The sequence below is a fragment of the Vitis vinifera genome, chromosome 17 (assembly GCF_030704535.1).
Source record: "Vitis vinifera cultivar Pinot Noir 40024 chromosome 17, ASM3070453v1".
NCBI classification, from domain to species: Eukaryota; Viridiplantae; Streptophyta; class Magnoliopsida; order Vitales; family Vitaceae; genus Vitis; species Vitis vinifera.
The window spans coordinates 16,080,898-16,107,829 of record NC_081821.1 but is presented as its reverse complement, the minus strand read 5'-3'; the positions used below and the strand labels follow the sequence as shown (position 1 = coordinate 16,107,829).

At 34.8% G+C, this 26,932-nt stretch overlaps 1 protein-coding gene across 1 annotated transcript; it reads left to right on the top strand.

Moving 5' to 3' along the window:
- The first annotated feature begins 1,343 nt into the window (after window positions 1-1,343).
- Window positions 1,344-26,411, top strand: LOC100256014 (uncharacterized). Its single transcript, XM_002267073.4, has 4 exons — window positions 1,344-2,096; window positions 9,849-10,073; window positions 21,195-21,578; window positions 25,296-26,411. Exons 1-4 carry the CDS (start codon window positions 1,590-1,592, stop codon window positions 25,770-25,772), a joined length of 1,593 nt encoding a protein of 530 aa, XP_002267109.1. The 5' UTR covers window positions 1,344-1,589; the 3' UTR covers window positions 25,773-26,411.
- The last annotated feature ends 521 nt before the right edge of the window (window positions 26,412-26,932 follow it).

Genomic DNA, 26,932 nt, shown 5'->3' with positions numbered 1-26,932 from the left:
CCAAAGTTTTTGAGGACTTCTTTTGAGGTAAGGGAAATTAATGCAGTTGTTAAATTTTTTTTTTGAAACAATTTATATATATATATATACATTATTTGAAAACGTTTGAGTTATATTCCGTTTTATATATGGATCAAACCTGTTTTGCATGAAAAGTATGTTAGAATTTTATATTATGTTTTTGACAAATAAATGTGGAGATATTATATGTTGTAAATTTGAATAAATGAAATAAATATTTGACTCTGGTTTGTTTGGCCCTTGTCAACGGGATATAATAGTTGACTTTTGGCCCTTGTCAATGGGATATAATAGTTGACCTTTACATTTCTTGGTGGGGAATGTAATTGATTTGAACCCCAGCCTCTAGGGGTTTCGGTTAAAGGTTACTAGTACTGGTAGTGTTTGGTTCCATCCACCTTAAAGGAACAATTTGAGGCTAGCCACCCATTTGAAAAGTCCCACCTAATTGGGCACCCTTTGATGTTTGATGACCAGAGTAAATAAATTATTGGAATGTTTTGACTGAATTTGATATGAAATTGTTTGAATCAGAAATAAATGCATACAGTTAGAAATTTTAAATGTATTGGCAAAAAAAAAAAAATAAATAAAAAAATTTACTCACATCTTTATGAAAATGATTGATTACAATATCTCCTATTTTGAAAGTAAGTTTAAAATGTTTGATCCATGGACTGCGTTAATGTTCCTTATTGGGCTGTGGGCTCATTCCCATTTGTTGACTACTTTTCAAGTACCCTTAGTTCGGGTGAGGAGTGATGGCTAGGCTGAGGAATGGTCATGATTAGGATTTTATGTTGAATTTTGTTTAACTGTTAGTTGTGTTCATTTGGATCTTTTGGTATTTGGAAGTTATTTGGATATTGATCTTTCAAATTTTATGTTAGATCAAAATTGAGTTTTGGAGATTTTGAAATTTGTTCTAGTACTTGAATTGTTTAAGTTTGTAAATATTTGGACAATGGATTTTGGATAGTGGATGTTTTAGTTTTGAAATTGAATTTTGAGGATTTTAGATTTTGTTCCGTTACTCTGAATAGGTATTTGGTAATTGGTAACTTCCGATTACAAGATAATTGTTTGGGTCAAGTTATATTGTAAGTCTTCGGGTTTGAAGTATGAAATGACCGTCACGCCCTTGGAGTGGGTCTTGGGCGTGACACCCATGGGAGTCCTTTTTTATTTTTTCAGAAAATGGGTAGTTTATTTTTCAGTCAATTCCACTGGCATTCTGGCTTGGTGAATGTTATTTTGCTTGATCGATTCTTTCTTTCTCATTGACTTATTCAAAAACGGAATGACACCATTTTAGTTAAAAGTGACACAAATCTGAAAATATTTTTGAAAGTGCTATTTTTTTTTAAATGCATTTTTAACTTAATGGGAAAGTTGGGAGTCGATGGCCCAGCCCTCAACCCCATGCTTTCATCTTCCCGCCTAGCAGACGCCATGGCTAATGAATCTCTACTACAAGAATTGGGACTCGGAGCCTACGTGCCTTTCTCTTTCTCTTCCCGGCAATAAAGCCAGTAACAATCGTAAGGTCAAATACCCAAAAACAGAAAATGAAATCAACGACGGACATAGTGAAGAAACGCTTCCTAGGGTTTCTCATATGGCAATCAGTCCACTCTACTATCATCTTCATCCTCTTCACAACCACTCTCTCTCAAAATGGCATCGTTTCACTACCTTCCCTCCTCACCTGCCTTTCCTTCCTCACCTTCCACCTCTCCCTCCTACTCTTCTCCGCCTCCCTCTCCTTCATCTCCTCTCCCTACTACGACCGTCCCTCTTCCCCTTACGACCTCGCCCTCGGCCTCCTCCGCTTTCTCTTCTCCGGCCAGTCTCAGCCCCATGGCTTTCTCCGCCGGGCCAGGGTTTTCCTGGGTCTGTTCGGGTTTTTGCTGGAGGCGGCACTGGCCGGCACGGTGGCGCTGGTGTCTCTGTGCAAGTCTGAGTCGTGTGGTGGAGTGGCGGTGGTGGGGTTGAGGGGTTTTGGATTTGGCTTGGTTTATGGGATTTATTATGTGTTCAAGCGGCGCTGGGTTTTGGAGTTTCCTATCATTCAGGTCTGTGTTCTTTAGCTCTCTTTTGATGCTTTTCCCCCCTCTTCTGTTACCGAGAAAATTAAGGGTATGTTTATGTACTATGGAAGTATTTCTGGAATTCCTTTTTCCTGAGGAACTACATTTAGGAATCAACAGAGTGTGACGAAAATGGAAATGACACTAAAATGGCGTTATTTCTTGCTTTGCATCTATGGTTTTAAATTCCCTTTATGCCTAATATTGAATTTAGCTTCAGGATTCTTGGATCCTGATAGAAGAAGTATTTCTGGAAAAAAAAAAAGGTAGTTCTATGAAACAAAGTTTTTGTGTGAGTGTGTCTTTGATCTCCCTGGTTCCTAAGAAAGCTTCTACCATTGCTATTGCCCACTTCAGACCCCTCAGATTGGTAAGCAGTCTTTATAATGTAGTTGCAAAAGCTCATTTTAAGTGTTTTCAGACAGTAACATGAGATGGTTTCATTCCTTTATGAAGCTCTTGTGGGAGATAGGCAGATTTTGAATGTATTCCTTATTGCAAATGGGATTTATGGATGAAAAACTTGCTTGAGCGAGGGGACAATGTGTTCAAAGTTGATTTTAAAAAGGATTAAGGGAGTTTTAATTGAGATTTTCTGGATCATTCTTTAGATAGATAAGGATTTCATCTAATTGGAGGCCATGGCTTTGGGGTGGTCGGCCTAGGTTACCTTTGCAATTTTAGACAATTGTTGTGCTAAAGGTTAGTAAAGGCCAAAAAGTTGGCTTATATAGGTTGACCCATTCTCTTATTTTGGCAGATGTGTTGTGTATTAATGATCATTGTTGATGATAGAGGTCTATTGGGAGGATTTCTTGTGGGAAGAAATTGTGTCAAGGTGTCCTATTGCAATTTGTAGATGATAAGATTGTTTTTTAGATCTAGAGTTGAGTAACATTATCAACTATCAATCCTTAGGAAAAACACCATTTCTGGCATTTGTGTCAACTCTAACACTCTTCATTGGTTAGTAGCTAGCTGCATGCCTAGGTTGTAGGATGGAATATCCCTTTAGTGGGAACTCCAAAATCCTTATTTTCAAGGACTTGTGTTAGAGGGATTTCTAAAAGATTGGATGAGTGGAAGAAAGGCTACTTATTATTGTGCAGAAGAATAACCTTTTTTACAATCTTGATGGGCTTGTATTCCCATACATACATATACATATACATATACATATACATATATATATATATATATATATATATATATATATATATATATATAGATATATATATGCATTCAAGATTTCAATTAAAGATTCATTCATAGTTGGGGGATTTCAATAAGATTGTTTTTGGTTTGAGCGTAGGGTTTGGGTAAGGGAAAAAAACCACTTGATAGGTTTGTGTTAGTCGATAAGCTAAAAGGTGAAGGTGGATCTAGTCTAGATAGAATTTCTTTGGGAAATAAAACCCTCTTCGATAAGTGGCTATCGAGGTTTTTTAGGAAAAAGGATGCTCTTTAGCATAGGGTTATGCTCTTTAGCATAAGGTTATTGAAGCATTTATGGGATACACTTTAATGGCTATAATGCTGACATTTGAGTTAGGTGGATGCATTTTTTACCTTTAGGAAGCAATGACCTAATGTTCCCCCTCCCCCCCCTTTTTTTTGTTGTTTGTTGTCATTTAAATCTAGGTTTGAGAGGGTGCAAAGACTCTTTCCTTGGAAGACTTATGGTGGAGTAATAATCTTTTCACTTTTTTCCTAATCTCCATTTGCCAAATATGGAGATTCATCCCTCCCTTTCATTCTAGATCACTCCTATCCCTTTATTTCCTAGAAATTTAACTTTTTCCAAATAATTATTGTCAGTTTATTTGTCTCATTTTCTCATATTAAAGTTAGGTTTTTGTCCCTCTAAGGTTTATTGTCTGCTTGTTTCTTTTTTGCTTTGACCTTATTTGAGAAACAATTTTCCTTTTTGTTGGTCAACTTGATTTTGAGATGTAAAGATTCACCTAAGGCTTGTTTTTCTGCTTTGCTTTTTGGCTAATAGGAAGGTTTATTCACTATAATTGAGAAGACCTTATAGTGCCCTCTGCCGAAACTCTTTTGTAATGTGCTTGGGTAGTGGATAGTGAGTGGATCATCTCTTTCTTCATTGTTTGAAAGTGATGGATTTATGGTATAGATTCCACATATTTGTTGGGTTAGCTTGGATCCAGATGAGGAAGAATGTTAGAAACATTCTTTGGAGAAAGAGAAAGGCTTAGTTTCATGCCTAAGTCTTGATTTGGGACACCAATAATGATTTAGGTTCCTCTTTGGGACTTACTATACTATAAATATGTATTTAAGGCTTAATAGTGTTAAAAATGTTTTAGTATTGTTTGTTTTTTAAGTTAAGCCTTATTTTGGAAAAAAGTAAAATTTTTTAACTTTTTGTTAAAAATATGAAATTTGAATGAGACTTTTGTATCAATTTCTATTTAGATTCCAGATAGAGACCTATTGAACAAAAAATTAATCAAACTCCTCCTTTGTTTAGGTTAAATTGAGATTTTTTGTTAAGTTTCTCTTTTTAATTTGTTGAGTTTCTATTTTAGTAAGTGGTTTACTATTGAGAATTTTCTATTTTTTTTAATCTTCTTGTTATATTAGGAAGGTTTATACTTTTTTAGGTTTTAGATAATGTTTCCTTCTTATATCTTTCCCTATTTTTATAAGGAAAGAAAAGGAATTAAAAAGTTGTCTCCTTAGGGAAGACTAAAGAGACTTATAAGAGTTTATATATATATATATATACACACACACAGACACACACCTATGTAGTCTTTCAAAGTAAAGAATTGGAATTGTAATAAAAGTTTTCAGCATCTATTATGCTTCCTTTGAGGGTGTGATTGACTTCTCCTTAAGTTTGGTTGCTTAACAAACTTTATGTATTGATTATGATCCTTAAAGTGATTGCCAATGATTTCTTTTCTTTCTTTTCTTTTATCTTCTTTGATCTTTTATGTTAGAAATCTAAGGCTCGATTTGGGAAGTGTTTTTGAAAAAGGTTTTGAAAAATAATTGTTGAGAACAATTTTTAAGAACTATTCTTTGACATTTTATAGAATGAAAGTTTGTTTGAGAACCGGAAATGTTCTTAACTTGTTTTCTATATTTTTAAATATGTTTTAAATAACTTTTATTTATAGTGCTTTATTTTTAATCATTCTCCATGCTTGTATAATTATTTTTTAAAATAACCCCCAAAGGGCAAATGAAAACAATTAAAAGATGTTATTTGAAAAGCCCTTAAGGCCTGATTCAAGTGGTAAAGGGATGGGGGGGGGTTTGCAGGAGGTTCCAGGTTCAAGTTCCAATGGGGACAAAAATTTACCTATAAAAAAAAAAAAAAAAGATATTTGAAAACACTATGCTTTTTGTTTTTAAGCATAACAAACTATTTTTTGTTTTCTAGTTGTCATACGTGTTTTCCTATTTTTTTGTTTTGGAGAGCAAAAAATTGTATTAAAAAACAGTTGCCAAGCAGGGTCTAAAGATACTGGAATAGCACTATGACAACTAGAAGTGATTGAATTTTAGGAGAAAGTTCATAGATTGATTACTTGATGATTTTCTTTATATGATTATGGAGAAGGTTCATAATTTGGAAGTCTATAGTCAAAGAACTACAAGCTGTTGATCCTTGCAATACTTAGTATTTGGCTACATTTCCAAACTAGCAATTGGTGGCACTAAGGATAAGGGTCATTTGTTTGGGAGGGATGAGGATAAATGGTTAGGTTCAAATATGCCTCCTATATTCTTGAATTTTTCTTATTTGTTTGATAGACATTTCTTTCTTGAATTAAACACAACCAAAGTCTTTTGATAGAAAGTGAGGATGAGTGAAGCTTTAAGAGGTGGAAGGAGTTGGTTTGTTGTAGAGTCCAAGTCTTTTGAGTTGCAGGTTGAGGAGGTGGGTGGAAAGTTGAGGGGGTGCATCTGGGAGAGATGTAGAGGAATCACTTCATGGATTAGGTTTGGGGAAGTTAGTTTAAGTCGGTTGTTAGATGGAGTTGAGGCTTTTTATAGGGATAATGGAAATAGAAGGTGGGTTCTTGATTGGGAGGAGGAGGGAGGGAAATATAGATTGGAGCGACATTCAAATGAGGTGGGAAGGTTCCTTCTCTATTCAGTTTGTGATCTTGAGTCTAAGAGGTACTGCATTATATTCCTAGAAGGGAGGGGTTTGTTTGGTGGCTAGAACATTCTAGCAGAGAAGTTGTGAGACCTTGGAGTCGTCTCCTGGTAAGATTTCTAGACTCGGGTGGTTCAACGGCTCCTTTAGGGGAGAAGGGTTTGTTGTCAAAAACTTATGCGGAGATTGCAATGTTGATGAGTTGTTCCAATTGGCTTTGAAAGGAGAAATAATCTAACATAACCCTTAAAAGGAATGTTTTCTTCCTAAGTTATGGTGATAACTACAAGAAAATATAATGAAAATTAAAGAGCAACAAGAACAATCATAATGCATATTGGTTTTAGAGCTAATAATGAAATGATTGAGGGATAGGCAACAAATACTGAAACAAACTTTGTAGTCTGTATATGATAAAACTACCTAGAGAGAGAAGGAAATAGAAAAAAGAAGGGGGGGGGGGGTTGGGTTTGTGAATTGGTAGTCCCTAAATTAATCCCAATTTCAACCTTTATTCCCAACTTCTGGTTGTCCCTTTAGTTTAATTATTTATTGAGAGTACATCAATCCCATGCATATATCAGTAAATTCAATCATGCAAATGAACATATGATATAATGTGGAAACAACCACCTAGCAACCAACTAGGTGTAAAAAAACCATAGGGTGGTTTATTGATCATAGATAATCCATTAAATATGAGAAGATGGTACACAGATTTGCTTGATCGAATGCGCCTATTCCCTAGGGTCTTAGATTGATAGTACCCACACCTATCTTCCATGTCCTTGGTGCAACACTTCCTTGCGCTCCTTAGTGGAGCCCTCAAAGCCCTTATTAAAGTTGAAGTAGTTTGAGTCCAGACCTTTATTGAAGCCATGGGTGCTTTCTAGATTGCTTGGAAAGTGTTAAGAGATGGAGGTTCAAGCTTTGGAGATGACAATTGCTCACATAGGGTTCTCTTCCTTTTTCTTCAAAACAAGTCTATTTATACTTGGAAAAAACTAACTCATCATAATGGAGAGTTTCCTACTTTTAAAACTTCCCAAAATAAGAGAATTTGAGTTAAAAAAATTAGGCAACAACAGGAACAAGTCAAACATTTGAACCCCAAGGGGGGATGTTTGAACACTTTCCCCTTTTCTCTCTCCAATTTGCAACGTTCCAAACTATTTTCAATTACCTTTTCAACACATTTTTATAAACTTATCATTTCAGAAGCTTTACCAAACCAAACATGCATACATACCTCAAAATTAATGAATTTAATTATCCCAAGATCAATTTTGTTGAAGCCCAAAGTTGTCTTAGTCAATAAGACCCAAGGAAGCAAATGCATCATAGTTAGTCAGAAATGGAACAAATTTACGAACCTAAAAATAATACACTTTTTTTTTTCGATAAGTAAACATCAGTATATTAGCAAAGGCAAACGCCGCGAAGCATACAGGGAGTATACGAGGTGACAAAGGCCACACAACAAAAGAACAAAAACAACAAAAAAACCCACCAGCCCTCAACTGGAGGCTATCCACTCCAGGAAACCTATAAGGGACCGGGACTCCACACCATTATACAATTTTGCCCACCCCCACATATTACAGACAAAAGAATACTTGATTTTCTGTATAGCTAGCTCCCCCCCCCTAAATGCTAATCTATTCCTCTCCTTCCACACCGTCCAAAAAATAAACAACGGTATGGATTTCCATATTCTCTTCCTCTTTTTGCCCACAAAGGAACCCTTCCAGCTGGTAATCACCTCCTTTACAGTTTCTGGAAAGACCCACTGGGCTCCAAACAGACTAAGAGTCATCCCCCACAGCACACTAGCCACTGTACAATGTACAAGAAGATGACTAACATTTTCCTCATCACTACCACATAGGTAACACCGGTTAGGGATTTGCCATCCTCTCTTTTGAAGCCTATCAATAGTAAGGATCCTCCCCCAAGTAGCTTCCCACGCAAAGAACGCTAACTTGGAAGGCACATTCTCCACCCAAATGCCCTTTTTGGGAAACAGCAAAGTACTATGGCTGGTCAACAGCCCATACGCATCCTTGACACCAAACTGCCCATTTTTTCCCCCCTTCCACAAAGCCAAATCCTCCTCCAAATTAATTCTTTGATTCCTTAGGATTTGTAACAGTTCTTCAACCAAGGGCAGCTCCCAATCATTGAAGCTTCTCAAGAACCTTAGGTTCCACTCACCTTGGCCAGCATTCTGGTCCCATAAGTCCCCCACAGTGGCACCTTTTTGGGCAGCCACATTGAAGAGTTGAGGGAAGCTCCGGGCCAGCTCCACATCCCCACACCAAGTGTCCTTCCAAAACCTAATTTTGGTGCCTTTTCCCACCTTAAAAGTCATATTATTCCAACACCAATCTGCTTCTTTCATAATCTCCTTCCAAAGCCCCACCCCAAATGCCCCATTTGCTTTTTTAGTTCTCCACCCAAAATCCTCTTGCCCGTATTTTGCTACAAGAACACGTTTCCACATTTCATCCTTGGCACGAGCAAATCTCCAAACCCATACACAAACAAATACTATTGTTATAAATGGAGAGAAAGGGGACATATTGCATGAAAATGTCCTAAAAGAAATTTGCACATCAATTCTAGGACAAAATATGACAATAATGAATAATGATGAAAGTGATGATTCATCCAATGAAATTAGGTCCCTAGATGTTGATGATCTTGAAGAAGCAGATGAAGACTTTTCTTTTCTTTCGTTGAAGCAGGAAATAGAATATTGGAAACATGCTATATTTCAAATTGTAGTACATTATGGAATGGAACACAAACTAATCATTGAAGGAGGTAAGGACCTGAATGTAGTATGTGAAGAGCTGGGATGCTTATGCTGAATCTTCTCTGTTAACCGCTTAGTGAGATGCTTCGCTGTTAGAGGAGTTCATGGATTTATGCCTCATTAAGAGGTTCTTTGTTCTTCTTGGTTTTATTTATTTATTTATTTTATGGTGGTTCTATCCTCTGGCTTATTGTGTTCACTTTCAAGGATATCCCATCCTTCTTTTACTTCGATTTTTAATGCAATAAAATTGTTCTTTCAGGAAAAAAGAGTTTGAATGATTTGATTTATGCACCCATCATTATAATTGAGCAATTCAATAGAATTAAAAAATGGTTCTGAGCATACAAATTGATAGCATAATTGAGTTTAATTATTGAATTCTCCCTCCTAGGAAATTTATAGTTTGGAACTAGACGTTAATTATCCTATTACTTGGATGTGACACATGTTGTGTGTCTCATTTATTAAGGTCTATCCAATCTTGAACCTGCTGCTTGTGTCGGATACTATCAATTTTGTATCATGATGCTGTCATTGAAACTCTCATACTGTATGATTATGAAACCAAAATTTATGGTTCTACTTTGTATTGTGTTTCTGAGCTTATGGTGTGTAGCTTGATCTGACCACATTCATTTTTACATGTTGAATATATCATTATTGTACATGTATCTGCTGGAGTTTCTCATTCAGAATTGTAATTTCATGTGTTATAATATGCTCATTGTGCTGACCCTTTTTACTCGTTATCACTGATTTTACTTGCTTATCTTTACAGCGTCCCCTTTTCTTTAGCTTCAAAATGGGTCTCCCTTCAGCTATTGGACAAGCTGTAAAGCTTTCTGCTGCAGCATACATATTTTCGGGTGTGCTGATACTATTTCTGCAAGATCAGTTTGGGAGTCATATTAAAATGGGAAATTTCATTCTTGAACAGATCATATTTTATGTTGGAATTTTTTCAGTGTGTCTCTGTTGGGAATTAAGTCACCATCTGCATCAGGTTTGTTGTTCAACAACTTATTTTTCAGTTATCAGTTTCTGTACCTGTTATATGATTAAATTATACCATTTCTTCCACACAAGCACCTTATCTCAATTATGTGATTCTTTAAATTGAAGAATTGCGTGCATATGAACTTTTCTTGTATGTTGTATTTTTCCAGCCAGTTCTTCCCTGTTTTATATATTTTTGTATACTCTCTTTTACCTGAAGATTGAAGCAATTCTTAGAAGGTGTTTGGTAAGGCAACTTAATGACTTAGTTTAAGTCATTAAGTAGATTAAACAGGTTTGACTTATACGATTAAATTATACCATTTCTTCCACACGAGCACATTATCTCAATTATGTGACTTTTTAAATTGAAGAATTGCATGCATATGAATTTTTGTTGTATGTTGTATTTTTCCAGCCAGTTCTTCCCTATTTTATATATTTTTGTACACTCTTTTACCTGGAGATTGAAACAATTCTTAGAATGTGTTTGGTATTAATAACATAATGACTTAATTTAAGTCATTAAGTAGATTAAACAGGTTCGACAAATTAAATTAATATCGCAACTTAAAGTAAAACATAACTTTAAGTAAATCAAAATAGTTTTCTTATTCTTAATCTTAAATATCTTTTATTTCATTTATCCATGTTTAGTGATAGTATATTTTACAATCATGATTCTACATTCACAACTCATCTTTTATAGTAATATTTTTGTAGTTGTCACCAATGTTTTAAAAACCAAATTGGATCGGCCGGTCCAATCGTCAGTTAGTGACCTTTTTGGTCCAATCCACCCTTTTGAGCTAGAAGCCTATTAAATCGGCCTCAAACTGTCAGAATTAGTAGTTGGATCAGTGAACCAGCCGATTCCTAGTGAATCGAATGGTTCACTGGATGTATTTTTTTTTTCCATGAGAGAGAGAGAGATAGTGAGATGGTGGGGATGGGATGGCTGCTGGCCGGTGACTAGCAGTCATGGGAGCAGTTGCCAACGGCAAGGTGCCCGGTGGTAAGGGTAGGCATAGGTATGGTGAGAGAGGGGGAGGGAAAGAAAGAAAGGAAAAGGGGGAAGAGAAGAAGAAGAAGAAAGGGAGAAGAAGAGAAGGGGAAAAAGGGGATGGTGCGGCTGGTGATAGGAAGAGATGGGTTTTAGGGTTTGTTTTTGAATGGATGGTGAAGATGAAGTGTGAAAATGGAGGGTCTAGATGTGTTCTCTAAAAATGGGTATAAATGGGCTGAAAAATTTGGCTCTCTAAAAATACATTTATATTTATCTTTATCATTTAATTTGATATATCAAATTTAAAAATGAAATATTATTAAAATTTGTAATCATATATATGTGTGTGTGTGTGTGTGTGTGTATATATATATATATATAAATATGTTTAATTTTAATAATATATAAATTATATATTTATGACGTCAACGATCTGATCGTTGGTCAACCGTTAGTTCGACTAGTGAACTATGAACCGGTAATTTTTTCGGTTCAATGGCTAGTCCGATTTTGAAAACATTAATTGTCACACCTTAGATTTCAATTTCACTAACTAATATTCAAACTACATAATTAATGTTCTCAAAATCTGAGATAGACAAAATGATGAATTTCAAGTCGTTTTTTTTTTTGTGCAAAATAAGGATGTGACGACCAATTATAAAAGAGTATGCACCTTGTGACAAACCTTTGAAACAATTAATTAATAAAGTACAATACATTTCACGTAATGAAACCTATACAATAGTACTTTCTACGTATGAAAACGCCATGGTTCATAAAGGGTAACCCATATTACAAGTGTACAAAAACAAACATAGATTATATCATTTCTTCAAAAGGATTTAGTCGGTCTATGATACAAAGGCAAAAGCCTAAAAAAGGCTCTCAACATGAGTAAAACAACATCCAATCAATATCATATGTAAAGCTCAAGCATCAACCTTAGCAAATGTCTCCTGATCTGCATCTAAGAGGGCAAAGGATAGGGTGAGTTCACAACCGAGTAGGAGAGTTTATAATCACCACATGTATATACATAAAAACTCAAGTCAAATTAAAACATACAACAATATGGACTATATAGCAAAAACACTAACCTTTGTCTCTTTTCTCCCCTTATCTCCTTCACTTTCTCTCTCTAACCTCTCTCTCTAAGCCCAGTAGTTTTCTGCAGAGATTGGGGCTGCAAATGAGGTCTAACAGCCCTTTCATATATAGTTGAAAGCAAGCATGAGGTGGCAAGCCCTATGGCAGCCACTAACCAATATTTTCTTGCACTTTAGTCCCCTTGTAACTTTTTATGCTTTTACACCTACCAATCAGTCTCTCAAGTTCTTTTAATTAAAATTAGCCCCCATGGATCTAATACACGATCTGAAACGAGTAATTAATCATAATTAACCTTAATCTAAGTTTAATCCATAATTAAACATGATTAATATTAAACTAGTTTTTACCTCTAATTAAACAAGTTAAAGGTTAAGTACTAAGATAATAGTAATTATTATTTATTTAATTACTACTAGGTATTGCAGTAGTTATCTTATGTATTTACAATACTTTAAATATTAATGTTTAGCAAATAAATTTATTGCTTAAGACTAGTGAAAATATGAATATTAATCAAAATTAATGAAAGTAAATATGTCAATTTGATGATTTAGAATAATTTTGAAGTTAACTTTACCAAACAACACTAAGAGTAAAAAATAAAAGTAATAAGTTTTAAGTTAATAACTTAAGAACAATTTAACTTAAAAGTCAACTTAAGTTATTAAGTAATAAATATTAAGTTTTATCAAACACCCATTTAGTAAGGAAGGATACCTTGTGGCCTTTTTTAGTGAGGCAAAAACGAAATGCTCAAGGTATGATATTGAATTTAATGTAGGGGTGCAAGTAATCCGACATTGGCAACCCTACCTTAGTGATAGATAGTTTGTTTTATACTTTGATCATGAAACCTTGCGATACCTTAATTCCAAGAAGAAACTTAATAATCGACATACAAAGTGGAGATTGCTCTCCTTCAATTTAGAGAACTATTCAGGAGTTGAGAATAAAGTAGTTGATGCTCTTAGTAGAATGACACTTCTTTTTAGTAAATATGTGAACCACTACCATTGGATTTGAGGAACTTGATTCGACGGTGATCCTGATTTTGGGACTGTTTATGCCTCTCTTTTGAATGGTTCAAACGTACCACATGTTGATTTCCATATCTTAGATGTATAAAAATCATTTATGCTTGCCTAAGGCTTCATTACATGATCATGTGAAATGGGAAATCCATGGAGGAGATATAGGAGGACATTTTGAAGTTGATAAAATTATTATTTTGGTAGATGATCGATTCTTTTGGCCTGAAGAAGGTTGATTGGAAGGTTACTAAACAAAGTTTGGCATGCCAATTAGGAAAAGGTTCCAAGTAAAATACTGATTTATATTCACCCTTACTTGTTCTAACCAGTCCTTAGGAAGACTTTAACATGGATTTTGTTTACCATGGACACTACATCTTTTAATTCTATACTTGTTGTGATGGACCGATTTTCCAAGATGACTCATATTATACCATCTAAGAAGGCTTTGGATGCTTCTTATGTGGCTTACATGTTCTTTAAAGAGGTAGTTAGCTTATATGGAGTTCCAAACTTCTGATTGTGATGTCAAATTTATGAATGACTTCTAGTAGATCTTATGGGTGTAATTAGGCACTCAATTGAAATTTTGGATCTCATTCCATTCTCAAACTAATGGCCAAATGGAAGTTGTAAGACATAGCTTTGGTAATCCCTTAGACCCCATCTTACCACAAGCTGAATTGCTTTAGATAATTTTGCTAATTATAGTACCAATTTTTCTCCTTTTGTAGTTGCATATGTATTAAAGCCTAAACAACCATTGATCTTATACCGTTGTCTAATTCATTTCATATCAGCAAGGAAAGTGGTTCTTTTGCATGACACATCTATAGTGTGAAGAGGTGTGGGAAAAGATTAAGACCAAAAATGAAAATTATACAAGGGAAACAAATATGCATTGAAATTTTGTTCAGTTTGCCAGAGGTTTTCTAGTAATGATCTGTTTACATCCAAAAAGATTTCAATTGGATGCATATCAAAAGCTTAACTCAAAGAAAGCTGGTCCATTCTAAGTGATAAAGCGTTTAGGTGATGATGCTTATTTGCGAAAGCTTCCCTTAGAATTGTGTTTTAGTTCAATATTTAATGTGGAATATTTTTTTGCCTATTATCATCATCAAGACTAGAAAGGACATGGATATTCAACTATCACCCCATCATAAGTCAAGTAATGAGATTATGTCCTTGAATATCAAATTGTATAAACTCTTCAAGGAGGTGGATACCATAAATTTCGAGTGAAATTACACAACAAATCATACTTTGAGAATGCTTAGATTAGAACCACTGATTTTCAAAAGCTCAATCTTGACCTTTATGAATTTTATCAAGCATCCAACTTGTCAAGCCAAGTTCATTCAAATGTGGGGAAGATCGACCATTATGAATTTTATCTAGCATCCAACTTGTCCAGCCAAGTTCTTTCAAATGGGGGGAAGTTGATAGGGATGAGCTCCTCAAGGTGTATTTAAGAAAATAAAGGAGGGTTTTAGAATTTGGGAAGTTTTAGAATTCTCCTTAAATGAAGTTTCTAAATAATTTTTTTTGAAGTTTCTATTTAAGTTCTTAGAATCTAGAAGTTTTCTTTACAAGCATTTCTAATTACTAGAAGCTTTATAAAGTATATTAAAAGGAAATTAGTTTATTTTTTTCAATAAATTTTAAATTTTTTTGAAGGCTATATTTGACGCTAGGAAAATACCAAGGAAAATGATTTTCCCATATTTGGTTTACTATGAAAGAAAATAAAATATAATTAAAATTAGTTAAAAACTTATATATTTTCAAAATATTTAATCTTAATATAGAAGAGGAAAAATAAGTGAAATGAGTATAAAATAGTATATAAAAATACTTTATTAAGATTGGCATGCAATTCGTGAGAAGAGTCGAAGCGACAGGAAATAAAAAAGTATATAAAAATACTTATTAAGATTGGTTAAAAACTTGATACATTTTCAAATATTTAATCTTAATATGGAAGAGGAAAATTAAGTGAAATCAATATAAAAAAGTATATAAAAATACTTTATTAATTTTAAATCTATCTTTTATTTTCTTTTGCTTTTTTTTCCTTTCTATTTTTCCTCTTTATTTTCTTTCTTTTGCAGTTTCTCTTCATTTTTTCAAGAACTAAATAAAAGACTTAATAGTTTAAGAAAAGAATAAGAATTCTAATGAGTTACCATATGAGTTGGATTTACTTTTTCATAGTTTTATTAAGTTTTTAGAATTTTCTAACACTTATAAATAAGATTAATTGATGTAAAACGAGATTAATGAACAATTGATGATGAATAATATTAAGTATTTTGCATTCTTTGCAATTTTCAGCACTGAGATTCCATTACTTTCTTCTAGATGAGAATCTTAGAAGGCCTTAATGAGATTTTAAGATTTCTATTTTTTTCTTGTTTATCCTTCTTTTCTTATTTTTAATTTCACTTTTCCTACTGCCATATTTTTTAATCCTTGTTCCTATCCTTAAATCTTGAAATGGTGAAGCCCTAACCTACATATTTGATTGCACACAACCATCCTAGGGTTGTTCTATATTATGCTAGGTGTATTTGGGAGAATTTCTAGTAACTTAGTGTTCAAAAGTCTTGATATCGTGCCTTTGTTGCTTTATTGTGTGTTTTAATATTGCTAAACTTTAGTTTCGTAGTTTCTCCTATTGAAGTATGTCAAATTCAAGTTACTGTAACATGATTGTAACATTTTACTGTAGTTTGATAGTCTTCATACTCAAGTCGCTCCGAGTCCTATGGAGTGTCATAGACTTGTAGTCTAAATTATTGGTCCACATATTCTTGATTCAAAAACTATGATTAGAGTTTGAAGCTGCTGAACTTGGCTTGGTAGAATGGGGGTTTTGTTCAATTCCTGCTTGGGGATTGATTAGGATCTGATCCAATACAATCAAGCTTTATGCAACCAGAAAAAAAGGCTTTTAAGCTTGAAGTAGTTTAGTACTAGTACTGGAAAAGTAGGTGGTGTTTTTAGAGGCTGGTTCTCATGCTATTATTGGCTTAGACACCACCACCTATGTTGATGTCACACTGTAGAACAACCCTTTTTCATATTTTATTTTAAGAGAATACAGTATAAACTGCACTAAGTATGATTTGAAAGGCATCTGACACGGATTAAAGAATTAAAAACTCAAGAATGATATTTGAATGCCATTGAAATCCTGTTCAACTACAAAGAAACGTGTCCCATGTACTTTTCTGATAGCTTTCAATTAAAGTACCTAAAAAATCATCAACTTTGTAGAGATGACCTGGAAATTGTTCAAATGTAGGATTAATAATGTTGACTTAGCTTGCTAAGTAAAGCTGGAGCTAAATAATCTTGTTATGAGTCAAACTTGGGTCAAGCTAGTTTAAGTAAGTTTAAAAACAGTTTGGTAGATTATTTTTATTTTTATTTTTTGAAAAATGTTCTCATTTTTTGGAAATGAAAATAAAGAACATGTTGAAAACTTGTCATTGGAGTCATATTCAGTTGTTAAAGTGATCACATTTTGGCCTAAAAAATATGCTTGCATTTTGTAAAACATGAAAAATAAAGTTTAGTTTGATAGTAGGAATAAAAAACTGTTTTTCTGTTTTTAGAGACCGGGGGTTTAGTGCATTTTCTGGTAGCTTTCTCCAAGGGTAATTTGTAAATGGAGATAAGGAAACACTTCTGAATATTTGTTCTAAACAAATTGATCATGAGTTTTTGGTGAGAGTAATAAATTTGAAGCAGGAGAAATGACACTAGAAAAAAATTAGTGGAGTTTGTGTGTTCATTATCTGACTTGGGTTCAAACTCTTGAGCTTGCATTTGATCAAGTTGGGCCTGTTTCCACATACAGTAAACTTGTAGTGGCATGTAAATTGCATTAGCTCACCCTTGATCCATTTTTGATGAGGGTTCTTGACCAAGTGACAAGGAAGTAGAACCTATAGGTCAGACCTTAGGTGAAAGAGGCATGGATTTAGAAAGTCTAGGCAAAGCAAGCAAACCATAAGAGAGAAACTTAACTTCACCTAAACTCTCCCTTGAAAATAAATATTAGTAAAAAATGATTGATTTTTAGCAAAAGTGACATCCATGGTTGTAAAAAAATTTCGAGAATGAATATGATAACATTTATAACCTTTTTTTGGTTGGAGAGTATCCTTCAAACACACATTTTAAAGCTTGAGGATCAAGTTAGTTGTGATTTGGAGGATAGACATGGACAAATGATGCACAACTAAAAACTTTGGGAGGAAGTTTATTGAAGCTATTGAAATGCGGGAAAAATTTTGAGTGTGTCCAATGGAGTTTTATTTTCAAGCACATTTGAGGGTAGTTGGTTAATTAAATGAGCTGCAATTAAGACAACCGATCCCTAATACGATTTAGTCATATTTTTCTTAAAAAGTAAGGCTTAGGTGATTGCTACTAAATGTTTATTTTTCTGTTCAGCCACACCATTTTGTTGTGGGGAATTAATACATGAATATTGGTGTATAATTCCTTCTTTTTCAAGAAAAGAAGATAACACCTAGTTAAAGTACTCTTTTCCATTATCAGATCTAATGACTTTTATTTTAACTCTCGAATTGTGTGCTAACCATTTTGTGAAAGATAGGAAACACATAACTAACATCTAATTTGTTTTTCATGAGGTATAATCAATTCACCTTATCACAATCATTGATAAAGGACACGATGATGTTGATTTTGTATTATGTAAAGGAAACAAAACACGATGATGTTTAGCAAATTGACAAACCTCACAATGGAAATTGCTAACATCCAATTTATTGAATGATAAAAGAAACATTTTTTTGAGCAAAGAAAAAGATGATCTCCCAAGACAAAGATGATGCAACCATATTTGTACTTTATTTAATGAGAATTTTTTAGAAAAATGAGAAAGTAGCATACAATCACCATTGCCAAAACCGAATCCAAGTAGGTACAAACCCTCCTGCTCCTTAGCATGCCCAATCATTCTTCTCATGGCTCGATCCTGGATCGCACAATGAGATGGGAAAAAGGTGATTGTAAAATTAAAATCTTTAGTAATTTGATGAATTGAAAAAAGGTTAGTTGAAAGTTTTTGAACATGTAACACGGATTTTAATGTGAGGGCCGAAGTTAAAGCAATATTTCCTTAGCCTACTACAGTTGCTAGTGTGCCATCAACAATTTTAATTTTTTTATCCGCAGAACATGGATTATAAGAAGAAAAACAGTGTGAAGAAAAGGTCATAAGATCAGTAACACCTAAGTCAAGGACCCAAGTAGTCCTTTGAAACATTAAGAACATAAGAAATGGGATACATACCTGATTGGGCGAGAGAGCATGAAGTGGTAGGCTTATCCATTAAAGTCAAAAGGCTATAGAGCCTCTCAGTCTCTTCTCTATTCAATCTACCAACATTTGAATCATTAGAAGTTGAGATTTTTGGTTGGGAATTCTCTTCAGATTAAGCAATATGGGCTTGACCATTTCTCTGTCCACATGGTGCATATTGATTTCCATTCCCTCTATTGAATGATTGCAGGTTTCCATGGAGTTTCCAACAAGCCTCCTTGGTTTGCCTCAGTTTTTTGCAATGGACACACCACAAGCCATCTTTGTTGATTGGTGATCTAGACACTTGACTTCCTCCATAATTATTGTTTAGTAGTTTGGAGTTTGGCTTCACAGGGACAAGAGCTGAACCTTCTGTTGTTGGAGTGTGAAGCATAACACTCCTTCCTCCTCCTTTTGCTCTTATGATGGAGAAGACTTCATTTAGGGGAGGTAGATCTTCCTTTCCAAGGACCTGAATCTTGACTAGATCATATTCCACATTAAGACTTGCCAAGAAATCAAATATTCTTTCCTTTTAAACATATTTGAGCATCGAGGCAACATCTTCGCTGCACTTCATCTTAATATTCTAATAGTACTTTAATTCTAACCATAAGCTTTCCATGATATTATAGTATTCAGTAACAGAAAAAGTACCTTCCTTGGTAGCACCAATCTTGGTCTTTATTTCATAGATGTGGGCAGCACCCCTCACTTTGGAGTATGTTTGCCTAATAGTCTCCCAAATATCTCTAGCCTTCATCAAGAACATGCATGTTCCGTTGATCTATGGTTGCATTGAATTCCACAATCATGACATAATCATTGAGTCCTCTTCATCCCATGCAATGAACTTTGGATTGTCTTCACTTGGGACAGGTCCAATTAGATGACTCAATTTTCCTTTTCCCTTTAAAAACATTCTCACCAGTTGAGACCACACCAAATAATTGCAGCCATTGAGTTTGAATGGATTTTGCAGATTTTGATATTCCACAGAAGGTTAATGTTAGTCAGGTTAGGAGCAAAGTTTGAAGATTGGATGATTTCTGATCTGTTGGACATATTGGAGGAAATCAGAAATAATTTTTGTAAATCTCTGAGAGGGGAAAATTTTGTGAGGCTATGCCGGCCAAAAAATTCAAAGGAGATGGGCATCAACAAGTTTTACTGCTAGCAATGAAGGCCGTACAAGTGCAGTGAAAGTTTCAGCAATTAAGGCTAAGAAAAGAAAAAACTTAGGGTGTAAAAGAGAGCCCTAACTCTGATACCATGAAATAAATTTTGCTCTTCTTGAATTGTTTTAGAATAAAATATGTACATCCTATTTATACACATTTGGGGATTAAATTCCCCTAAAATATCTCCCATAAATCAGATATCTTATTCACCTACCACCTATTATCCTATAATATCTCCCATAAATCATATTTTACCAAAGAAAGAAAAGGAAAGAAATAAATACAAAATTATTTAGAATCTGCTAGCAGGGTTAACAAAAAGATAGATAAACTTCTGGATCAATTAGTTAAAAAAACCTAGTACTTTAGAAGAATTAAATATAAACAACATTTTAAATAAGTTTGAAAAATTCAATCTAGGAGAGAAACCAATATTTAAACTAGAACATAGGTTAAATCCTTTTGAGGTGTTGAGAAGGGGACCATTGTTTGGTCTGAAGGTAGGATTTCAACCCATGACACAAAGTGATGTTTTTTAACAATAAATTACACTTCTCATTAATGCTATCAAATAGGCCCTAAAAGTTCCACTGGGAATATTCTGATTTATTCCCTTTTGTCTTCTATTTTCTCATACGACAATACTTTTGAAGACGTTTAAGTAGCCGGTGAAGTTTACTTAATAGCCCAGAAACTTTTTAAGGTTGCCTATGATAAAACTAATGCATTTGATGAGCCCTTCTATTTGGCAGGTATTTGATATGTTATCTCCATGATGTGATTGTATCATTACCATTGATTGTTGTATTACTTTACTTTTTCTATTCCTTCTTTTTCTTTTTTCTTTTTTAAATTACATGTGTATAAGTTGAGTTAAAGTCATCAATTGTTTTATTGTTTCGATAGGCTATGTTCATCAATTTTTTTTATTGTTGATGTACAAAAATTTGTCTTAAAAGGCATGGGATTAAATATCCATCAAAATGTCAAATGTCCTCAGAAGGATGGCGTCTTTGAGACTTGATATATAGTTGTTGAAATCTTGATCCAAAATTCCTAGATTTTTCTACTATTCAAAATTTCCAATTTCCATATTTTGGTACTGATTAAAATTTTTAATCTCTAACTTAATGAGATCTCGGTTACAAAAGAAATGCAGTAGAACATCTTCATCATGATCATGTGCTCCATCAACACATTGTTCTCATTTTTAAAACAAAAATGTTGTTCTTTCATGTATATTCTTTAACTTGTCCTTTTTCAGTGTAAAATTCCATTGGAATCATACCTGTAGGTATTTTGTTGCTATCGATTGAATGATCTAGATTATTTTAATCTAACTTTATTCTTATTTGAACATCCCTTTTGTTTCTTTTTCAGAAAGGCAGCCATTACTGTTTTAATAACATTTTTTGGGGCATCAATTTAACATGCTCATGTGGACATATAGGTGATGCATACAAAGAGGTATATATTTGCACCACCAAAAGGATCAGCGGCAGCAGAAACAAATCCAAGTGAACCTCTCTTGGCAGCTCTAGAGGAGAGCACTCCAAAATCTCTTCCTCGGTATCTTGCATATCTTGATCTGTGTATGGTTTGTGACAATAATGTTGATAGCTGGCGCCGAGCTGCCTTCTTTGAAGAAACTGGTGAAACTTACAAAAAAGTTGTAGCTGTGTGCCTGAGGCCTCTGGAACATCTTGCATCTAATTTTGCTGAAGGCTTGGAAAGTTCTTCTGTTGATAAAACTTACCAACAATCCAGTCAGTTACAGTTGCCAACTGTCTCAGAACGAGACTCAAGGTTCTCTGAACCATTTAGCAACATCCAGGTACAGAAAACATTGTTGAATAGACTTCTGGATTTAACTTGATGCATATAACCTTCCTGTTTGGATTCTATTTTGATGCTACCACCATATTACTTTGTACAGAACAAAATATTTTTACTTGGATTTTCTTATCATTTTCTATGGTCTAGCTTAGGGCATTTAAATAACCTTTCATGTTCTTTTGACTATAGATATTTTCAGATGAGTTTTTAGCTAAGATTTTTTTTGAAAGTTTTTAGTAATGTCCCATTATGACTACTTGTTGATTGCTTGAGGAGTTATACCCTATGATCTAAAGTCAAGGACAAGGGCTGTGGGTGTTGCATTCCATGATAGAGGAGGAATGTTGCTGTAATTTTATGTTTAGTTGTTTCAAAATAGTGAACAAATAACTAGGAACAAAATTGTTATATCAATGAAGAATGATGGGAACTTGTAGATAATGGGAGAAATATCTAAAATTTCTCAATATCAATTTTCACTTGGTAGAAATGCAAAATAAAGTGTACTAAATCATGAAAATTTTGCATGGAGCTTTAGGAATTATAAATACAAACATTAGTTTCATTTGAAGTCAAAATGTTATTGAAAAATGTTTGCATGACAAATGTGCAATATGTAGGGTGGAAACAATGTGCACTGACCGGTATTTAGTGATACTACATTGATAAAGTGCCATGTAATTAGAAACATTGAAGTATCATAAAATATTCGTTTTAATTAAAACACAAACAATTTAAAAAAGAAGGAGGAAATACAAGGCATTTAATATCATAGAATTCCTAGGGGGTTTCAAGGTGTTATTAGGTGTATTGAAGGACTGTCAAGGAAGCTGTGAGCTACAACCGAAACAACCAAGTTATGCAAGGATACATGAATAATTTTCTATGATCTTTTTGGGAGGCCCTAATAAGCCCCATGCCAAGGTTTTTGAAGATTCCTATTGATGTTTTTTTTTCCTCTCTCTTGATAACATGGAAACCCAGAACCCACTTCACAAGATTGAGGGAACCACAATATGTGACTCCTCCCAACAAAGCATGTAGCATGGACACTTAAGATTGGACCCAGATCTCTAGTTCTTGAGCAGTATGACTTGTCCACTCACCAATAGTTCAACGTGCATCAACTCTTTATGGTCCCCTTATTCAGCCCGAATGGTGTTTAAAAGTTGAAGAAAATCACCCAACTGAGCTCTTCAGATTCATTGTCATCCTCTCCAACCATAAGGGCATTTGACTTCTTAGGATAATCCTTGGCTCAATGTGAACCATTGCAGTTGAGGCATTCCAAGATTCTTGTCATATGCGTCTTAGTGGTCTTCTCCCCCACTTTGGGTTGAGACTTCACCCTCTGAGGACTACATTCTCCCATTGAGCCTATTAATGACAATCATCCACTCCACATTGCATTCTGCATATTTGTCCTTAATGAACTTGTGATGTCCCTCAAACAAGTTTCATTGGACAACAAGGTCATTGAAGAATTCCTCATTGTGGGTGGAAGAGAAGAGTCAACATCACCTAAGGCATCTCCCAAGTATGCCTCTATCTGAGCCTCATGGTCCTGTAGTGCTTCCATAGCACTTCCACCAGTTTTTGTTTCATTACAAGGAAGCTCTGATACCAACTGTCACTCAAATTTTCCCCTCAATGTTTTTGCATTGTGTTAAGCTTAGAATCCTTCTAAACCAACCTATGTTCTTCCACATGAGATTGCCACAAGGAAAGTCAAAAGAAAAAGGATAAGGTAACACAGGTTACAGGGTAACTCTTCTCCAACTTTTATTACTTCTACACAAGTTTACAAGAACACTCAGCTTTTCTCTCAAGCAAGACTCACACACTCTCTCTTGGTGAGTTCATGCTTTGAATGATTAGTGGGCACACTAGTTATAGGCTTCATCAATGAACTTTCTACGTTTATAGGAACAAGCTATTTGAATTCAAATTCAAACCCTTTTATATTCAAACTCAAGTTTCAATTTCAAATGTGTTTAGCCATCTCCATTCTTCAACCATTTGCCACTTGTCCCTTGGCTAATTCAAAGCCCCTCTATTGTTGTCACCTATTGGCAACATGCAATGGTTGCCCCTTAATTAGTGCCACCTGTCTCCAAGCTCAACACTTCATGCCACCATGTTAGGAACTTCCTGTTTGCTCATGTGTGAGCCATGCTCATCCATGTGCCATAGCTGCACCTCGTGTCATTGAGCCCTCGAGTTACACCACACCCCATGACATTCTGCCTATGTGTGCATGCTAGTAAGGCTCATTCGTGTGCCTTACTCAGGTCGAAGGCCCCTCATGTCATGCCTTTGGTGTGGCCTAACTCAAGTCACCATCACCACCCTTAGTCATGCACCACCCATGCATGCTAACAACATGTGCTGCACCTCAAGCCACCACCAAACCTCCACATGATCCCTCGAAAGCCTCAGTTATCACTTTGCCTTGCTCAATAGGCACTGATAGGTGCAAGCTGCCACCCCATGAGAACTTGGTGTGTATCGTCTGAGGCAAGGTGTTGACACCATGTGATACATATTTGATTTTATGCATGATGCTTACATTTTATCAGGAAAAAGAAAAAGAAAAAGAAAAAAAAAAAAGGCAAGATGCTTACATCTTGAGTGGTGTTACAAATGATCACAGCTGCCCAATTGGTGTGTGGCATGATAAATTTGAAAACCTTCTTGTGTCTATTTTCTTCTTTTAAGTTATAAAGGTCTTTTAGACCTTTAAGGTTTAAAACAAGAACCTTTCTAGCCTTTTTATTTTCCCTTCTGCCTGTTTCTGAGTTGAATTTTTTTGGGCTTTTTTCTTCATCTCACGGATTTTCAAATATTTTTCTTGATAAAGTTTCAAAATGGATGGGTCTTTCTATGCTTGAAAGACTTCTTGTAGACACATGTTAGAAAGGATTTAAAAAGCCCCTTGTGATTTAGCCACTAAAGGTGTGTGGCAACAAAGAATTTTTTTACTCAAGCCTTCTTTTCCTTTCCTGGTATAGTCTCTAATGCCCTTCCATAAATTTATGTGCCCCTTTCTTGAAGGTGTTTCTTTTTCTTTCCCTCTTTTTTGGAGTTGGTTTGTAAGGGTATCCTATGTGCAGTTGTTTTCCAGTGAAGTGCATCTCTAAAAAGATTTCTCTGAACAGTGATCTGCTATTTAGTGTCCTGAAAAAGAAAAAAAAAAAAAATTAAAACTTCATCCTAGAAGCTTTCCTGCAAGAGCATTAGCTCCAACTACTGATAAGAGCCTTTTAAGGTCCAACGTGATTCTTCTTTTAATAATCAGAAAGAGCTTTTAGGTCAAAAGCTATATGAAACAAGGCCACAGAGTGTTACCCCTTGGTGTCATTTGCGATTTCTGCTAATCTTGGTAGTTGTCTTGTTCTCATGATTCTAAATGGTTGATGTTGTTGAGGAGGGTAAAGACAGGTGTAATGTTTGATTGGCTGCTAACAAGAAGTTATGAATTCATGTTGATATCATCTGAAGAGTAAAAGGATGGAAGCTTATGTTCCCTTTTTCTTTTGTTATTTCTTAAAGATTACAGTGTTAGAATATGAATTATGTCTTTGAAGAGGTTAGCAACAAAGTCTCCTATGCTGTAAATCACATGTTATCAAAATGTCAGTGAAGACAATACAATAGGAGACTTTCTTCATGGAAAGTTGAACTTAGATGACAACAGTTGCTAATTATTGTGCAGCTATGTGCATGGTGTTCCTGGGCAGTTGCCTCACTTACTGCTCGTTCACACAAGGAGGATAGGTTTGGGGTTGCTCAACTTTCCGGCAGTAATGCTGCTGTTATATCAACCCTGTTATCTTGCCTGCTTGCTGTTGAAACGTTCCTGGGAAAGAAGACCAGCTTGCAGTCCCCCAATGCTCTGATGGGACCGGCTGGTATCAAATGGGCCACAGTGACCACAGCAAGAAGTGACGCGGCAACCAGTGTTGTGGGTAAAAAGAGAGGTTTCCCACTACACTCACAAGCTTATGCCATTGCTGATGTTTTAAGAACTTCAATCTACTGCATTGTCTCTGTTTTTCATGAGGAAATGTTGACTGGCGCTAAAGCAGGACTACTTGAGAAGGATTGGATCATCGGTGGCAAACCTCTTTATGGAACCCGCGAACTCCTTTTGCAGAAACTGCATCTTTTCCTGGATTTCCGAGCTTGCTAGATGCATGATCTCTCTTCCCTGTCAACAGAAAAATTAATAGACCTCGGTTGGGAATCCAAAGAAGTGATGGGAATTCCTATTCAGTTTGGAAGATAAAAAGAAGAATTTCTTTGTTGTGGTGTTATATTATGCATTGACTAGATTAGAAGGTTGAATAGCGAGAAATGATATCCTTCTTATCCAAGTTTTGTTATTTGGTTCTGGGATTATCATATGGTTCAGAAGCCTATAATTAGATCTAATTTGCTCCTTTCCCCTTTTTTTCCTCGATCATTTTTCATGTTTGTTGTAATGGATGGATGAGAGTATGGAATATCATAGTGAAGGACAACTGATGACTTAAAGAGAACTTGGAAGTGATGCAGAGGTGAACTCTCAGCAGTAACTCTCCTCAAAACAACTGATTGAAATCAATCCTTTTTGTTCGTCAATTGCAGACAAATCAGTCTGGCTGAGGCAAATATGAACATTGTGGGAAAGCTTTGATCTCTTGACTCTCTCAGGCTGGAAAGATAAAAATCATATTGATTTTCAGGGAAGTTTTCTCTCAGAGGCTGTAGGGTGGGTATACTTTGTCAGAACCATTTATTTGTGTGATTGATGAGCTATATTGATCATATGAGATTTACTGTTTTCAAAGCCCTTGGCTGGATGGAATTGCCCGGAATTTCTATTTGAAATTTTTGAAAAGTGTATTCTCTTTGATTTTTTATTTTTGTGGCATGCTTGAATGTTGAATTGAACTTATTCACCCATACAACTAGTTTGATACCAAAAGATGATGTTCCCATCACTTGTAAAAAACAATAGGCAATAGATTGAAAGTGGTTTTGAATCTTTTGAATTTACTTCAAGGAAACAAAGACTCCATTTGGCAATGTTTTTAAAATACATTTGTAGTTGAAAGTATGTTGTTTTAAAGTATTTAATAAGTAATTCTTCTAAAAATACTTATAAAGAAAATATTTTAATTAAAAGTATTTTAAGTAAAAACATTGATCTATAGGATTTGATAGAGGAAATGCGCTTTCAATGTAATCAATTTTTTGTAAGGATATTGAATAGTCATAGGTAAATGATAATGGGGTATGCAATATATATGCGGAGCTATAATAATAATGGTTAAAGAGATTAAAATAACTAGGTTAAGAGATAATTGA

Bases quoted from the DNA above. Each gene is read 5' to 3' on its own strand.
- LOC100256014 (XM_002267073.4), top strand. From the start codon at position 1,590: ATGAAATCAACGACGGACATAGTGAAGAAACGCTTCCTAGGGTTTCTC. The intron at 10,074-21,194 runs GTTTGTTGTTCA...GTGGACATATAG, and splicing joins TAAGTCACCATCTGCATCAG to GTGATGCATACAAAGAGGTA. The intron at 21,579-25,295 runs GTACAGAAAACA...ATTATTGTGCAG, and splicing joins AACCATTTAGCAACATCCAG to CTATGTGCATGGTGTTCCTG.